This window comes from Lepidochelys kempii, chromosome 1 (assembly GCF_965140285.1).
Source record: "Lepidochelys kempii isolate rLepKem1 chromosome 1, rLepKem1.hap1, whole genome shotgun sequence".
Taxonomy (NCBI): Eukaryota; Metazoa; Chordata; order Testudines; family Cheloniidae; genus Lepidochelys; species Lepidochelys kempii.
This window is the reverse complement of record NC_136380.1, coordinates 251,688,675-251,707,460: the sequence shown is the minus strand read 5'-3', so window position 1 is coordinate 251,707,460 and position 18,786 is coordinate 251,688,675. Positions and strand designations below refer to the sequence as shown.

Below are 18,786 nucleotides of genomic sequence, written 5' to 3'. Positions count from 1 at the left end.
ATACTAAATATTTATTTTTATAGGAATGCAAACAGAATAAAAGATAAGTTTCAGCCATATTAAGTGTCATTGACCAAATTTATTTACTTTTGCATTTCACATCAGATTTTAGATTGTCCGATTTCACAGTAACACGATTCCATGTAAAAGCAGGAGGAGTTACTTAAAATAACGGTAAATTACTGATGTAAACAGTACTAAAAAGAACTAAGTTAATATTAAGTGAAAAGAAAAGGCCAATTGATAACAGACAAGATTTTAGGCAGCAATTTGTAATATGAATTTAGTTATAATTCAAAACATTTTAGTTTTCTGCCAGAAGTGGAGTATTTGAAGCCTAAAAGGAAAAATATGCATTTTATTTAGATTGTGAACACCTAGATACATTGGGCACAGATGCACCCATTGAATTTGTGAGGCTGCAGAATGACAGAAGCTACCTTGTGCTCAGGCTCTGCAGCCATGGAAGCTACTCCAAATCTGGAAAAGCTAAGTTTGCTCTCTATGGTCTGTACTGACCACAGTTTATGACTTTACCTGATTCTACAGCCATGTATAGCAATTATGCTTTTTGTAATGTGAGTTGGAGATCCTAATGAGCATGTTCCATTTTCTTCAATTATCAGACAGACACTGCTGAATTTTAAAAGGGGCCAAGGGTTGTATTTTTGGTCTTCCCTCAACTGACAGCTTTGTTTTTGCAGTTAACCAAGGAGGCGGTCTTAGGTCTTTTAGCCCATAAAAAAAATTGGCATTCATTTTGGTGACAGCGTACGCCCTGATTTTTAGATAATAGGACTCCCCCCGCCCTCCCTAAACAGTAGCAACTGCAGAGTCCTTAGTAACAGCAACAAGGATAGGAAAGTGCCCTTCCCAACTCATAGATAAAAAGTGTTTTTTTTATTTTCTTAAAAAGGTTCAACCCAAGCCAAAGCCTATCTTCCTTCCTACCTCAGCCATGCAAGGATGGATTATAGCTTTAGGATTTCATGCTGGCCACAAGAGAGCAAAGAGAGGAGCCTGCTATTTTGTTCAAACTGGTTCAAACGGATCCAAAACATGAACTTTTTTGTTTGCTTGAGAATTGAAAGCATTTGGTAAACTTCTATTTTGAAGTAAGTTTTCATGAACCTCTGATGACATTTATTATAATTGGCTGGAATAAAGATAGGCACTGGTCCAGCTCCCTCTTTGGTGCCAGTCAATGGTGGAGAGTCTGCCTGTGGAAAATATCAGAAGATACCTGCTGATAAAGAAAAAGTGTTAGTGAAAGAAATCACAAAAAGGGTTTGATGCAAAAGTGAATTTTTGCTAAATATAAAGTGAGGTTACATATTAAAAAAGTAAGCAAAGAAGTAAATATTAAAGAGAAATTGGGAAGTGGGAGGTGCTCATTTTTTGTTTACTCAGCTGCTTGGACAGTTTCCTGATGGTTTGGTAAGTTGCTCTGACTACCTGTGTGCCATGTGCATGCAGATACCTCTTAAAGACTGGAGTAAGGGTGTGTCAGAGCTTGTGGAAGACTGGCACAATGACCTGGACATAGGCAGGCCAGCCTGCCATTCAGTGCAGTGTTCAGGAACCATAGGCCAATGGGCAGTCCAAAGACAGGAGCCATGGGGCAAAAGTGAGAGCTGGGGGTCAAACAGGAATCACAAGCCAAAGCTGAGGGTCAGTAGCATAAGGTCAGAGCTGGAGCAGTCAAAACCAGGCTGACAGAGTTCTGTGACCAGAACGAGGCTGAGGGCAGACGCCAGGTACAGGGCAGGGTTAAAGTCAGGAACTGGAGATGAGACCGAAAGTCAGGTATTGAACAAGAGGGTCTGCAGCTGCAGCACCCACCCAGAATCCACCTTGTTGCACAGACAACTTCCTGTTTCTCTCTCTAGTTTAGAAGTGTAACCAGCCCAATCAGGGACTCTGGAGCAACTCCAGTCAGATCCCTGTGGGTAGTATGTTTGGTGGAGTGCAGGGCCTTAGGGCTCCCAATTCTCCTGTCATTACTATAGCCATCCAGTGGTGTTGGGGATGCAGCAGTGGCCTACGGGCCTGGGTTCAGGACCCGCAGATCCGCACAAGGTGGATAAACTAGTCCAGAGGTACTAGTCTAGAACTAGTCCAGAGGTACAGGGTCACTGTGCAGATGGCCCTAGCATCAAATAGATCCCTTAGGGATCTGCTAGGTCTGGGCAGGCCCCTTACACTTTCCCCATGTGGGGGACAAATGCTTTCCCTCAAATAGCAAAATGTGGAGGAATCTCCACAGAAATTTCTTTCCATAGACCTTTATCGTGTTTCTAAACACAGGAGGGGATAACAGAGCATTCAATCTGGAAGAGTCTGTGAGGCAAAAACTGAAGTTTCTATCTGGAGTGGGAGAGGGAGGAACATCTGAAATTACGATCTGGGTACTAACCTATTGGTGTTCCCAGCTGATCCTTTCAGATGGGAAACTGCCTCCAAACTCTGACAAATACATGGATCAGCAATGAGTGAGGACTGCCAGCTATATCTTCAGATAAAAAGGTACACAATTTACTGAACACAAGTTAAAGGTTTCAGCTTTGCCTGTATTAAGACAATGGTAGTATTTTAAATCATTGCTACCTTCAAAGTTTTTTTCAACTCTTTTCCCAAGAAGATTTGAAAATCAATTTCACTTTAAAATAGAGTAGACCAGGGTTTAAAACAAAACAAGTTACTTTGCTGACCCTCCTTCTTACATGTGTAAATTAGTTCTTTTCTAAAACTGCCTTAAGTGAAAAGTAAGGCCTGATTTAAAAAGAGCATGTGTAGAGATTATGGTATCCTGTGAATTTTGCTAAAATTGATCCATTAAAAGGAACTACTAATCTGTACTGTTCTGAAAGTCTACAAAGGAGCTAATAATCCATGGTAAAAAATATCCATACTTAAGTAGTTCTAACCAATATATGGCATTACAAATGCTATTCAAAAGGTTAGCCTCTTTATAATGAGTCATTTATACAGGGTGAACTCATAAGCCACTGAAGTGGTTTCTATTCAATCTATAAAATATATAAAGGTAGACAGGATTGGAGAACACATTAATTTACAAAGGACACCTTTCTTAAATAATATCTTAAACCTGCTTAACTTCTATGCAAACATTAAACAACTAAGAATGCATATTTCATCCTACATATTAATACTAATTTTCTCTCTCTTTTCTCAAGGTTTTTTACTTTCAGTTTCGAAGTCTATTAGAAATGTAGAAGATGATGATATGATACTAAATGCATTCAAAATAGGAAAAGCTCTTTGGAATGAAGGTAAAACAGAGAAGACAGAGACTATACCTACTCTTGAGCACTACAAGATGGAGGACAGCAGCTTTCTGGATGAAAAGGAAGACAGAAACCCAAAATTCTTAGTGAGTTTCCATTTTTTATTGAACTCTAAAACATGAATAAAAGCTCAATTTATAATCCTTTTAAAAGGGTTAAAAATTTACAATTTAAAAGAATGTTGTGGTGGATGGTTTCAGTTACAAGATCATGCAATTACTGAATACTAAGTTTTCAAATATAAGTATCTAATGTTAGTCACCTAAATCTGAGTTTGGGAAACTAAACAAATTACCTGATTTTCATCAGGATTCCAGGTGGTCATAATGTGTAAGAAAATATCAGTCTACTTTTATTTAGATATCATTGTTTGAAAATTTTGCCCATTCTGTACTAAAAATATATCTTAGAATGTCAACAGGACTAGCCACACATACCAAGATGGTTTCAGTCCCACTGAATAACTAAACTGAAATTAAGCTGATCATCTACATTATTTTGACATGCACTTTGATTTTAAGGTGGTTAGACAAAGTTCCAATGTGTGGCATTGTACGTCTTTTAAATGACTGTCTGTTACAATACCTTTGTTCTGAATGGGGAAAAAGAAAAAAAAAAAGAACTAAACATAATGTTAACATTGTGTCTTTAAAAATTAAATCTTTTTTTCTTACTTCAGAATATAGGTTCCAAACACAATTTCATAAGCCATGGTTTGCCACTGAACCTAGGTATAAAACAGCTACCTTATCTTGCATTGAAAGGATCTATGGCTTTTCCAGCTGACACTGAAATTCAGAATATTGAATCAATACAGAAAAGGAGAGAGACCGGGGATGAAGAAAACTCAGCTAAATTTCCTATAGGAAGGAGAGATTTTGACAGTAAGTATATGTGTATTTTTCCACAGAAAAAATATTTCAACTTAGAATATAAAAAGAGTAAAAAAATTTTTTCTTCAGTGCTCAGGTGTATGTTGGGAAGAGTCTATCGACCTTGTTGGCAAGTTTGAAAACTGTTGGCCTCTTCTCTGAAGAAGTATTGGTTGCCAATTTAATGAAACTTGAAGTTACAGTGCTTTTGGTATTGCTATATATTTACATCTAAATACTTCTATCTGTATTTCAAAGTAGAGGGAAACATGATTGACATTTTCACTAGATGACCTAGTTGTAATAGTTATGATGTATTGTTACTGAAATAGAGAATTCTGTACAATCAAGACTTGTCACTATATTTGTCTAATGAATAATATGTGTAACCTACTTTAATATATTTGGACACTGTGAAGCCAAAATATGTGTTAATGCACCGGTTATCTTGTTCTTTCAAGATGTACAATGTTTATTATGGAATAGTAAATTTACTATATACACATCAAAATAAAAATAAAAGATTCATAGTCTAAAAAAGTCAGTCAACTTTTTCTGACCAACAATCAATTTATTCTTGGCTGTAGCCTTGTTGCTTTTTGCTGCTCCATCTAGTTTGCTGTCCAATTTCTCCTGTAGTATGTTTGATATCTTGGGTCTCTTAATATTGGTGTACTGAGGTGGCTCATTTTCATTATTGCAGATGACTTTCTCACTATTCAGATCCATGTGTTTCCTCTTTGAGCTCTTGTTTCTTGGCGGACAACTTTTTGCTTTTTCACTTTTACTTCCATTCCAATGAACATTTCCAGAACTGGTTCCAAGTGCTGGTCTTTCAGGAGGTGACTTTACACCTTCTATCGTGCAAGAGAATAAAATATTTTGGGAAGGAAAAAAAGTTATTACTCCTAAAGTAGTTAGCCAGGATATTCCTCGGATTTAAATGGCATAAAAGGTCATGTATTTTTAGCAAGAGAGTGCTTTCTTAAATAAAATGAATAAAAATAATTTGACTGGCCATCAACTAGCCAACAACTATAAACAAACCTAAACATAGCCACTTCACCATTAAATTTTAAAATGACATTACACATGTATAAATGTAACCATCAACAACTTCAGGAAATAAGTTTATATACAAAGGTCAAAATGTTGCAAAGGATTAATACATTTATGTCCTAACAGTGATTTATATAATACACACCTTGTAATGTGTTATTGTTTAAAAGTAAATTTAACAACTAGCCATAATTTTCCCATTCAATATATAAATTTCCTGCAAGCGTTAGGTCATCTCTGTAAAATAGGTAAAAAGAAACCTTACTGTTTGGTTAAAATTTATTTGGAGATTATGATGGCAATACAAAAAGAAATCATTTACAATCTATACTGCTAATTTCAAAGCACTTATCTCACATAGCATAGACTAAAAAATATTCTAGATCAGTTTTTACCAATTGTAACCTGTGCAAAGCTATTAAACCCTCAGTTTTGTTTTTTCTTGAAAAAATCCTTTACATTTGACTTTTAATAAAGATTGATGTAGTAGTTTGATAAAAATCAACAGGTATAAGACCTGAAAAATCAGGAATAAAATTTTCTCATTCACTCAAACATAATTCAGTTTACCTGCAAAAGTCTCAGCTTCTAAACAGAGAGCAAGCATTTGTTTTGGTGCTGGATGTATGCAAGTCGGGATTTGGCTCCTACTGAAGAAGTGCTGATCCTTCTTCTCAGTCATCACGTCATCTTTGTAGGTACAAGCAAACTGGGACCTGATTAAGGGTTGCTTCATCTATGACGGGTGAATTGACATTACATTTAATTTTTTAATGTTTGTTTAGAAAATTATTTTAAACTTCTTTATTATTGGTAAAGTAAAAAGTCTTGGGTATCATTATTTCCACCTCCCTCCCACCCTCTCAGTTTTAATTTAAAAGGTAAAATTAATCAAAATTTACCTAAAATATTCTTAAAATATTCTTACAACACAACCAATATACCAAATTTAAATATTCTATTTAAATACACCAAATATACTAAATATTTAAATACTAATATACTATATTACTAAATATATACTAAATATTTAAATACACCAAATTTAAATATTCTGTTTACCTAAAATATTCTTAAAATATTTTACAACACAACGAATGTGAAATAAAGTGTTTATGATATTTTGTAATATATATAAACTAGTTCTAGAAAAATTTTATTTAACAGTAAATTGAGGCATTCTAAAATGAATATTTGTTTATTTTTGTTTTTGACTGGTCTCTTTTAGAAAGCTGCATATTTAAGCCTTTTAAAGCCTATCAGCCTAAGCCTCTCTGTAGGAGATTTTTCTTTAGCCCTGACATTTGGCAGCATCTATTTACCATTTTGAGCTGCTATAATAGCGAGTATTTACCTAGAGCCAAATCATCCCTTACACAGGCTATGAACAAGATGAGCCCACTATTTCCTTTGAAGTGTCAACAAGCAACTTTCATTAGAATAAGGCTCCCCATCAAAACAAACTACATAAAAGAGTAGAAAAAATGAAATCTCTAAAAAAGCACATACACCCCAAAGACAGAGACCAATAGCTATAGTCCAATATAAAATTTGAGTCAAATATACTAAAAATTGGTCTAACTGTAGAACACTCAATATTATTCTATCCCTTTCTTGTTAGATGAAAATTTCAAATTTTCAACTCCCTCCCAAAACCAAATAATTCCCATACCGAGTGCAAAAGGCAGGCCATATGATTTTCACAGATATACTGTCCAAGTCCCAAATGCATTAAAAGCATCTGCACAGCCTGAATTGTCAGAATTTTACAATACTAAAGAACACTATCATATCTACCTCTGTTGTATTTTTAGAGACAATTGATTTCCACCCCTAAGCTTCCAAAGCCAGAAACCCAACTGATTAGTTCAGACCAATCAGAAAGTACGGTTCAACAATAAAAAAAAAGAGAATAAAAGTTACATTATGGGCTGAATCTCCATAGTCAATGAGTCAAGGACTCCAGATCAAACTTGCTCAGTTTATATATAAAAATATGGTTTCCCCAGCTACCAGCACTACTAAATCAATCTGGGATTTGAAAAAAAAAAATATCAAGCTTTGTTCTTTCTGGACCATTTATCACCAATAATATAGATTCTGCGGACCAAATTTTGTTCTGAGTTCTAGCTGTAGAATTCAGCGGACTTCAAAGTGGCTGACAGGTATCAATAAGGGAGATAATTACTTTATAATGACAATATCCAACAACTCTACTGATAATATACAATTAGGGCTGTCATGCAATTAAAAAAATTAATTGTGATTAATTGCATTGTAAACAATAATAGAATACCATTTATGTAAATATTTTTGGATGTTTTCTACATTTTCTAATATATTGATTTCAATTACAACACAACATGTACAGTGCTCACTTTATATGTATTTTTGATTACAAATATTTGTAAGAAATAGTATTTTTCAAAAAGAAAAGGAGTACTTGTGGCACTTTAGAGACTAACCAATTTATTTGAGCATAAGCTTTCATGAGCTACAGCTCACTTCATTGGATGCATACTGTGGAAAGTACACAAGATCTTTTTATACACACAAAGCATGAAAAAATGGGTGTTTACCACTACAAAAGGTTTTCTCTCCCCCCACCCCACTCTCCTGCTGGTAATAGCTTATTTAAAGTGATCACTCTCCTTACAATGTGTATGATAATCAAGGTGGACCATTTGCCAGCACAAATCCAGGGTTTAACAAGAATGTCTGCGGGGGGTGGGTAGGAAAAAACAAGGGGAAATAGGTTACCTTGCATAATGACTTAGCCACTTCCAGTCTCTATTCAAGCCTAAGTTAATTGTATCCAATTTGCAAATGAATTCCAATTCAACAGTCTCTCACTGGAGTCTGAATTTGAAGTTTTTTTGTTGTAATATCGCAACTTTCATGTCTGTAATCGCGTGACCAGAGAGATTGAAGTGTTCTCCGACTGGTTTACGAATGTTATAATTCTTGACATCTGATTTGTGTCCATTTATTCTTTTACATAGAGACTGTCCAGTTTGACCAATGTACATGGCAGAGGGGCATTGCTGGCACATGATGGCATATATCACATTGGTGGATGTGCAGGTGAACGAGCCTCTGATAGTGTGGCTGATGTTATTAGGCCCTGTGATGGTGTCCTCTGAATAGATATGTGGGCACAGTTGGCAACGGGCTTTGTTGCAAGGATAGGTTCCTGGGTTAGTGGTTCTGTTGTGTGGTATATGGTTGCTGGCGAGTATTTGCTTCACGTTGGGGGGCTGTCTGAAGGCAAGGACTGGCCTGTCTCCCAAGATTTGAGAGAGTGTTGGGTCATCCTTCAGGATAGGTTGTAGATCCTTAATAATGCGTTGGAGGGGTTTTAGTTGGGGGCTGAAGGTGACGGCTAGTGGCGTTCTGTTATTTTCTTTGTTAGGCCTGTCTTGTAGTAGGTGACTTCTGGGAAATCTTCTGGCTCTACCAATCTGTTTCTTCACTTCCGCAGGTGGGTCCTGCATACCCCCCCACCCCGCCTCAGATGTTCTTGTTAAACCCTGGATTTGTGCTGGAAATGGCCCAACTTGATTATCATACACATTGTAAGGAGAGTGATCACTTTAGATAAGCGATTACCAGCAGGAGAGTGGGGTGGGGGGAGAGAAAACCTTTTGTAGTGGTAAACACCCATTTTTTCATGTTGTGTGTATAAAAAGATCTTCTATTCTTTCCACAGTATGCATCCGATGAAGTGAGCTGTAGCTCACGAAAGCTTATGCTCAAATAAATTGGTTAGTCTCTAAGGTGCCACAAGTACTCCTTTTCTTTTTCCGAATACAGACTAACACGGCTGTTACTCTGAAACCAGTATTTTTCAATTCTGCTTATACGAGTACTGTAATACAATCTCTATAATTGAAATTGAACTTACAAATGTACAATTATGTAAACAAAACAAAACAAAAACAAACACTGTATTCAAAACTAAAACAATGTAAAGTCCACTCAGTCCTAATTCTTGTTTAGTCAGTCACTCAGACAAACAAGTTTGTTTATATTTGCAGGAGATAATGCTGTCCATTTCTTGTTTACAATGTCACCTGAAAGTGAGAACAGGTGTTCACATGGCACTGTTGTACCCGGCGTTGCAAGATATTTACGTGCCAGATGCATTAAAGATTCATATGTCCCTTCATGCTTCAACCACCATTCCAAAGGATACACGTCCATGCTAATGGTTCTGCTCGATAACGATCCAAAGCAGAAATATATGGCAGAATGTGGGTAAAACAGAGCGGGGGACATACAATTCTCCCCCAAGGAGTTCAGTCACAAATTTAATTAATGCATTTTTTTTTTTAAACAAGCATCATCACATAGAAGCATGTCCTCTGGAATGGTGACTAAAGCATGAAGGGGCATACGAATGTTTAGCATGTCTAGCACGTAAATACCTTGCAATGCTGGCTACAAAAGTGCCATGCAAATGCCTGTTCTCATGTTCAGTTGACATTGTAAATAAGAAGCAGGCAGCAGTATCTCCCGTAAATGTAAACAAACTTGTTTGTGTTAGCAATTGGCTGAACAAGTAGTAAGGATTGTAGAAGTAGGATTGAGTGGCCTTGTAGGCTCTAAAGTTTTATATTGTTTTGGTTTTGAGTGCAGTTATGTAAAAACAATAAAAATCTACATTTGTAACTTATACTTTCATGATAAAGAGATTGCACTACAGTACTTGTATGAGGTGAATTGAAAAATACTATTTATCATTTTTACAGTGCAAATATTTGTACTCAAAAATATAATATAAAGTGAGCACTGTACACTTTGTATTCTCTGTTGTAACTGAAATCAATTGAAATTGGTTCCTGGCCAATGGGAGCTGTGGAGCTAGTCCTCGGGGCAGTGGCAGCGCACAGAGCCACCTGCCGCACCTCTGCCTAGGAGTAGCAGGAACCAGGTACCGCTTGCAGGGAGCCACCTGAGGTGAGCGCCCCCTGGATCTGGCACCCTGAGACCCCACCCGCCCTCCAACCCCCTGCCTTAAGCCCCCTCTCACACCCAAACTCCCTTCCAAAGCCTGTGCCTTGCACCCCCTCCCCTGCCCCAACCCTGCCCGCCCTCCTGTACCCAAACTCCCTCCCTCTTAGTTATCTGGAATTTTTCACTTACTGGCACCCCGCACTCCCCCAAAATGCCGGATAAAAAAAGCTTTTACTGTATTATTCTCACAGCAAAATGACTCACCAAGTATTCTACAATTGGTGAACAACATAGAAAAAGCATCCTGACTGGTTAATAACTTACAGCGGTTAATAATTAAATCACAGTGTTTTAATATCATGTGCTGCAAAGAGACAAAGGAGGCACATTAAAGAACCACTTGCGGCTTCCAAGCCTCAGTCTGAGTATCACTGGTTTAAGGATTCCAGCCTGGAGGACTCTTCCCCTCTTCGAAGCTAGGAGATGTTGTGTCCCATTTGGGCAGGGACAAAACCTCAAAGGCCTTGGCATTCATCTGGTCAAACACTGGTTATTAGGTTATCTAACACCACTAACTTTGATTCCTGAAGATGTGCAAAACCACCTAAGACAGAAATAACCATCACGTATTCTTAGAAAGCAACACAATAACCATCAACCATCCAGAGGGTCACATAATAGTCATAAAAATATTACAGATCTTTCCCATGTTCTTCATGATAATGTGGACGAGTTACAATTTGTGTAGAGCTGACTAAGATATTTCATCTGCATGACAGAACCAGTATATAGAACATCAAAGTAGTCAAAGAAACCACAAGGGTTTCTTTTTTTTTTTTTTTTTTTAAACTTTCACAGGCCTCAGTGAGGCAAGTCAGCTCTGAAAGCTTATAAGAACATAGCGATTCAAATGTCATGGGGGATGTCCACTGAGATCGTTTCAAGCTTGGACACGTTAGGACTTCAACACTAAAGGCCTGACAAAAAGCCATTTGTCTATATACTACTTTGGGTCTCGGCTTTTGGTCTCAAGATCTAGTTCTCCTCTGCATTATACCCTGTGTAAGTCATTTCCAACTGTGCCGTATGCAAAACCCTAAATAAAATAATTGTCCACTTTCTCACACTGGTGCTACTGTTTCACACCCATTTTACACAAGTTTATATGACTACACAAGATGCAAGTCATGTTGAATCAAGCTTTAAGAGTTTCCTGAAGCATCTAAATGTGCCAGCTGGTCAGGGAATGGGTATTTACTAGCAATAATTATGGTATATTCAGAGTGCACCAAAAAAAAAAAAAAGGTTAACATATGCTGAAGGCAGAATACCAGCAAGAGCCCCGAGCTGAATTAAAGCAGAGATACTACAAGAGCTCAACAGCTTCTCGGGTCATTTGATTACACCAATCTTGGTTTACACTTTATTTATTTCTTAAAGACTTTAACCCTCACTGTTGCAAAGAGAGGTTTGAAAATGACACCCGATTATATTTGACACAGTGGTGAGTGCTTGAGTCTGCAGACAGCATGAAACAATAGTGCTTAGAGGTTTGAACTGCCCTTTTCATCTCAATGTGATATTAAGTCCCAAGATCCATTGAAGCAGATATACCCCAACAGCTGTACTACAGGGTAGATCTGCTGCCCACAGAGATGAGAGGGTCCTGCTGTGCTCCTGTGTGGAGGAAAGGGAGATCATACAGTTTCCCTTGCCTCGCTAGAAGAGGAGAGGGGTCCCCTGCCACTGCCACTCTCAAAGGGGGGTCAGGACAATGGGCTTGGATGCCTCATTTTGTGGTATGCCGAAGGCATATGTGGGGCCCTAAGGGCCAGGTTAGCATATGCTTTGACTTGGTCTTCTTGTACCTTTTAAAAAAAATGCACTTTATTTAGTTTATGATATGCCACTGAGAAACCCATATTTTCCCTTGTATTAATTGTTACTAATGTATGCCCTTCTATTTATTTCTAAAAAGTTAGATCTGATAATCTACTCCAGATCTCCCTCCAGCCTCTGCATACAGACAGAACTGCCAACACTTAGTAAAAATGCTCAGAGTGGTTTTTATACACTGGAATAGCATAATAGAATTTTTAAAAAAAGACTACATCAGTAACAACAAACACATGTTTTTATTTTCTGGCCAACCAATCAAGATAGCCTTTGGAGAAGGGGAGGGAGGGGGAAGGGAGAGAGAAAATCTTTTCCTCACCCTTTGTGGGGAAGGGGAGGTTGAAAGATTTAAAAAGGAAAGAAAGAGTGGCAAAATGTCATTTGCCTTGATCAAACCAAAATATCGCTTTATTCAACCATGAAAAATGTGCTGGCTATCTCTCAGGTAATAGCAAGTTTCTCTTGTCCCAAATCCATCAAAATCATTACCAATACACCATACCAGCCTTTGACTATCCCGCGTTTATTCACTATTGTTTTGAGAGCATTCAGTCTTAAATCACCACATCATTGGGATTTGTGGGTGCCTTGAGACTCACAGGATTTGGCCCTAGGAAAGCGGTTTAGGTGGTTCCTGGAATCACAAATACCATTCTCCCACGTAAGTAGGGTTTATCAGATTCTAATAGAAATTAATGGATAGCAAAAAAAAAAAAGCTAGAATTATTCTTACTGCAGAATTTCTATTGCGTTAAAAAACAAGAAAAAAAGTGCATAGTGCTCCTCAGAGGTTGAAATCACTGAGCAAAGATGTTCCTCATAATTCTCCATTAAAAACAAACTAATTTTGTTTGGTGTAGTAGGTGAGAAGAGTATCTCAGACAGATAGCTTTTCCTTAGTCAAATGTTGAGTTTCTCTGCACAAGTGTATTGGATACACAGAAAATCTTGATAGCTTCCTGTTGATAGCTTTCCAAGTCTCTTTATTTGTACTGGAATCATAAATAGGCAAAACAATTCTCACTAGCAACAGCTCTTGGAGAACTAAACAACTAAGAATAATATCCAGCTTCATACATTGCTGTCAAGTCATTTTATATAGACATAATCAAGTCACATGAGAAAGGCAGATTGAAATTCTCTGCTTTGTAGAGCTTTTTCCTTGGAAGAATTTCCATACACAGTAAAATTATAATGAACTTCAAACTTGACAAGGTTTGGTAGAGTCCTTTAGCCACAATTTTTTTTTAAAACTGAAATTAGTGTTAGGTTCCTAGTTGGAAGAAAAGAGTACCTCATATAGGAAAGGTTGTCTCCGGTTATATTAAGAAGCGAAATAAGCCAAACTACTGGAAATTCACTACAGTTGTTGTGGGCTAAATGTGCTAACAATGAAAAAACAGTTATACCCCTTCTCGTAACTGTTGTTCTTCGAGATGTGTTGTTCATGTCCATTCCAATTAGGCGTGTACGCGTGCACATGCACGGCAGCCGGAAGATTTTTCCCATAGCAACATCCGTTGGGTCAGCCTGGGTGCCCCCTTGGAGTCACTCCTTCATTGTGCTCAATATAGAGTCCTGTTGACCCACCATCCGCTCAGTTCCTTCTTGCCTGCTACTCTGACAGAGGGGTAGGAGAGCGGGTATTGGAATGGACATGAAGAAAAAACTGTTCCTCACCCTCTCGTAACTGTTCTTCGAGATGTGTTGTTCAAGTGCTTGTTCATGTCCATTCCAAATCAGGTAACTCCCAAGCCTAAATTCTGGAGGCGGGGTCAGAGTTATGCACTGATTGGAGCATTGCTCTACTGAAGGCCACATAGTCTCTGGCCTGCTGGGTAATCACATAATGTGCAGTGAAAGTATATATGGAGGACCACGTTGCTGCTCTGCATGCTTCCTGGGTGGGAACTTGTGCCAGAAATGCTGCTGAAGAAGCCTGCACCCTGGTGGAGTGCGCCATGAGCGGAGGGGCAGGTACTCCTACCAGGGTGTAGCACTCCCGGACACAGGATGTGATCCATGACGAAATTTGTTGGGGAGGAGACTGGAAGACCTTTCATCTGCCACAGCCACAAACAGTTGAATGGACTTTCAGAACAGTTTCATTCTCTCGATGTAGAGGGCTAGCGCTCTGCAGACATCCAATGAGTGAAGCCTCTGCTCCCTGTCACTTGAATGTGGCTTAGGATAGAACACATGGAGGAAGATGTCCTGGTTGATGTGAAATTGGGAAACAACCTTCGGGAGGAAAGCTGGATGTGGCCTGAGCTGAACCTTGTCCTTAAAGAACACGGTATAAGGAGGCTCCGATGTTAGGGCCTTGAGCTCAGACACCCTCCTTGCTGAGGTTATTGCGAACAGAAACACCACCTTGTACAAGAGATAGAGAAGGGAACATGTCGCCAGTGGTTCAAAGGGCAGCCCCGTCACTCTGGAAAGGACCACATGGAGGTCCCAGGCAGGGACCGGCTGTCAGACATGCGGATATAGCCTGTCGAGACCCTTCAGGAAACAGCTGGCCACAGGGTTGGCAAAGACTGACCGGCCCTCTGCGCCTGGATGGAAGGCAGAGATTGCGGCCAAGTGAACCCTTACTGATGACATGCACAGTCCCTGCTGCTTGAGGTGGAGAAGGTAATCCAGTATGACTGGTATAGAGGCGAGCGTCAAGGATGAATGATGCTGCGCCGACCAGATTGAGAATCTCTTCCACTTGGCAAGGTAGGTAGCCCTGGTGGAGGGTTTCCTACTGCCAAGGAGGACTTATCTAACCGAGTCCAAACAGGAGAGTTCCAAGTTTGGGTGCTGGAGACGGCCGTGATCCTCAGTTACTAAGTCCGGGAGGAGCAGCATGGTGACTGGAGCTTCCACAGATATTTCCAGGAAAGATGTGTCCCAGTGGGACGACTGAGGACCGGTGAAGGGGACCCCTGGACCGACTACCTGCGGGTCGAGCCACCACTGGAGAGAGTTGACGACCTGGTGAGGTAGAGTCACAACCCTGTCCAAACTGTTCCAAGCCGCCCGATACACCAAGGCTAGCCACGACTGGAGCAGCTGGAGTCTGAGCCTGACATGTTGCACCACATATGTACAAGAGGCAATGTGTCCTAGAAGTTTCAGGCAATTCCTTGCTGTGGTGGTGGGAAACTGAGACTTCGAAAGATGTTGCCCAGGGCCAGAAACCGCACTTCTGAGAGATATGCCTGTGTGGAGTCCAGTATCACCCCTATGAACTCTATCCACTGAACCAGGGACAGAGTCAATTTCCCCACATTGAGGAGAAGGCCCAGTTTGCCAAACATCATTCTTATGAAGTTGACTTGTGCCTCCACTTGAGATCTGGAGTGACCCTTGAGGAGACAGTCAAGGTATGGAAACACCTGTTCCTGACTGTGCAGGAACGCGGCCACAACTGCCATGCACTTGGTAAACACCCGAGGTGCCGCTGACAGGCCAAACAGGAGGACTGTGAACTGACAGTGGTTGTTGTTCACCACAAACCTGAAGTATCTTCTGTGGGACAGAATGATTGCAATACAAAAATACACGTCCTTCAAATTGAGGGTGGCATACCAGTCCCCTGGATCCAAGGAAGGGATGATGGAGGCCAAGGAGACAATGCAGAACTTGAGTTTCCTTTATGAATCTGTTGAGCTTCCGCAGGTCTAGGATGGGCCTGAGCCCATCCTTGGCTTTCGGTATTAGAAAATACTGTGAATAGAAGCCCTTGCCCTTCTGCTCCTGAGGAACAACTTCCACTGCCCCCAGCAATAGCAGCGAGTGCACCTCCTGTACAAGGAGATGCTCGTGAGAGTGATCCCAGAAGAGGGACGGATAAGGGGGGTGGAAGGGTTGGAGGGCACAGAATTGGATGCAGTATCCCCTCTCTGGACCATTGGGTTCTCTGCATGGTAATGTGATGCAGGACCACAGGGCAGAAAGGGGATAGTTGGGACAAACAGGTAACGTAGGTTGGATCCAGTCCTTGCACTGTTACACCATCCTTGACTGCCCCTTCAAAAGGCCTGTTTCGGGCCTGAAGGTGGCTTGGATTGGCCAGAGCCCTGGCCTGAGGACAAGTACAGCCTTTTTCTGCCACTCCTATTCCTCCTCCTTGAACCGTCCTGTCGGTTCTGTTTTTGGAAGAACCGTGGCAGAGGTTGCAGCCTGAAGTGTCTCCGCTGCATGCTGAGGGTGTGAAGGCCCAAGGATTTGAGGGTGGCTCTGGAGTCCTTCAGACTGTGAAGCCTTTTATCCATCTTTTTGGAAAACAGAGTCACACACTCAAAGGTAAGGCCCTGTATTATCTGTTGCATCTTGTAAGGAAGGCCAGAGACCTGGAGCCAGGCGCCTCTTCTCATGGCCACTCCTGTTGCCATCACCCCTGTGGCCACATCAGCTCCGTCCAGCGCCGCCTGCAGGGAAGCTCAGAAAATGAGCTTACCATTGTCGATGAAGGCTGAGAATTCGGCATGGGAGTCTTGCAGCAGCAGCTCTGCAAATTTTGCCATTGCCCCGCATGTATTATAGCGGTACCTGCTGACAATGGCCTGCTGATTTGAACTGCAACCCACCTGAAGAGTAGACCTGCCTCCCAAAAAGGTCGAGTCTTTTCGCCTCCCAATTCTTAGGGGAGGGTCCCTGGTAATCTTGCCGCAAGCACTGATTGGCAGTGTCCACAACAAGGGAATCAGGTGGCGGGTACGAGTACAGAGGCTCGTAGCCCCTAGATGGCATAAAATAGCGCCCTTCATTGTGCTTTAGCTCTGGGGGTCAACGAGGATGGCATCTGCCATAAAGTTTTGGTCGTGTCTGATATGGGGTCTCGCAGTCGTTGGCCCTTTAGACTTGTCTGGAGAAGAACGATCCCTCTCCAGCTTCTTTTTCTTCTGAGGCTCTGGTGATTGAGACCGGTGCCTACCCGCCAAATGGACTCGGAAGGAGCCATGACAGTGCCGAGTGTCTCACACAGAGTCCTTTCTTGGCACCGGTTCCTGGGATGATGGCACCGGGGCACTCTGCACCAAGAAGGAGGTGCTGGGCATGAGATCCCCTGAACCCAGGTCTGAACAGGGGCACAGAGCTGCCTCCATAAGCAGAACTTTGAGCCACTGCTACTTCTCTTTCAAAGCTCTGGAGTGAAACTCACGGCAGATTCTGCAACAGTCCTTTTGGTGACCCTCACCTAGACAGCTTAAACATGAGGTGTGTGGGTCACTTTTTGGCATGTGCTTGGCGCAGACCTCACGCTTTTTGGTGCCATGAGGACCGCGGCATACCATGGCTCCAGGGAGGATCCCCAACACACTCTAAACTAATTATAAAACTACTACTACTACTAACTACAGAAGAACTATAAAAACAAACAAAATGGACAGAGGCATGACATGTTCCAGTAGATCCCGCAAGCCACTGCTGCATCACACAGTGAGCACAGGGTCTGGAGGATGACCACTGCAGACAGAGTGGAGAAGGACAGAGTAGAGAGGGGAAAGGTGCAGGAAAAGGATAGGGAGATGCACCAGGACATAATGGGGCTTCTCAGACAGCAAACGAAGAGGCTGCAGACTTTGGTAGACCTTCAGGTTCAACAATCCTGTGCTCACCTGCCTCTGCAGCCTACTGAGAATCAATATCAGGACCTCCCTAAACACCCTCCCCACTCCAACATTCCATATGGCATCAGTGGTTGCTGCACTACCCTTACCACTCCACCCTGGGGGGCATTAAAGACAGTAACAGCTTCACATACACTGACCTGTGAAAGCCACAGTTTTGTATGTGTAACTGAAATGGTCATGAATGTTTATTCCCCTTTGTAAGTTCTGTTCTCTTAATTTATTAAGCTTTAAATGTATTTGTTTTTAAAATTGCCCAGGGGTATTTCTGCATAGATTTTGTTAAAGAATAAAATTCTATTAATTGGAACATAAATTAATTTTTATTAGTTCACAATATATGCTGGCTTGTGCTCAGCAGTTTTAACAGTGCCCGATACTGCACGGTGTCACACAACTCATAATATTCATGAGCAAAATTAACAGGTGCATTAACAATGTTATGTTCCTACATATACAGCAATCACCACACAATTCATACCAGGCTGCAAAAGAGCAGGGCCTGGTAGAGGATACTACAACACAAACACACTTCTCTGTCACACTATTAAAATGGTCTTTCAAAGCGTCCCTGAGCCTGATAGCTCAGTGTTGAGCTCTTAATAGCTTTGTATCTGGCTGTTCAAATTCAGCAGACAGCTGCTCCACCTTCACCCTCTGCCTTGGCTGAAACTTTCTCCTTTGCTTTTCAGAAATTATGCAGGTCACAGCAGGCAGCAGTAGCCATTGGGATATTTTTCTCACTGAGGTCCAATCTTGTGAGTAAACAACAGCACCCCTTCAAATAACCAAAGGCATATTCAGCTGCCATTCTGCACCTGCTAAGCCAGTAGTTGAAGCGTTTGGTGCTGTCAAGGTAGCTGGTGTACAGCTTTCATAAGCAAGGGGGAGCAAGGAATAGGTTGGGTCGCCCACCATCACTATTGGCATTTCAACATTGCCAGTGGTAATCTGCCAGTCAGGAAAGAAGTAACTTAATCTGACTCAAGTTTGTAGTATAGACATGACCTCAGCCTCAAACCAAATAGGTTCCCTAAAAATCCTTCCACAAGGCAATGATTCCCCTGCTGT

General features: G+C 40.9%; 2 protein-coding genes across 16 annotated transcripts in view; one reads left to right on the top strand and one right to left on the bottom strand.

Annotated features, from left to right (window-relative positions):
- Positions 1–238: 238 nt before the first annotated feature.
- The window catches only part of PARPBP (PARP1 binding protein), a 151,547-nt gene continuing 132,999 nt past the window's right edge, over positions 239–18,786 (bottom strand). For 12 of the 15 annotated variants that reach the window (XM_073323342.2, XM_073323295.1, XM_073323313.1 and 9 more), the window contains 2 exons: positions 5,810–5,975; positions 239–5,037 (listed from right to left, as the gene is read on the bottom strand). In XM_073323342.2, coding sequence (XP_073179443.1) covers positions 4,706–5,037; positions 5,810–5,975 — 498 coding nt within the window. In that variant the 3' untranslated portion in view covers positions 239–4,705. Of the gene's footprint in view, positions 5,038–5,809; positions 5,976–18,786 lie in introns of those variants that run through there. The other 3 variants (XR_012156117.1, XR_012156118.1, XR_012156131.1) reach the window with 3 other exon arrangements.
- Positions 3,146–4,616, top strand: PMCH (pro-melanin concentrating hormone). The gene is made up of 2 exons (XM_073323478.1): positions 3,146–3,394; positions 3,988–4,616. The coding sequence occupies exons 1-2, from the start codon at positions 3,146–3,148 to the stop codon at positions 4,318–4,320; spliced, it is 582 nt and encodes a 193-aa protein (XP_073179579.1). The 3' UTR covers positions 4,321–4,616.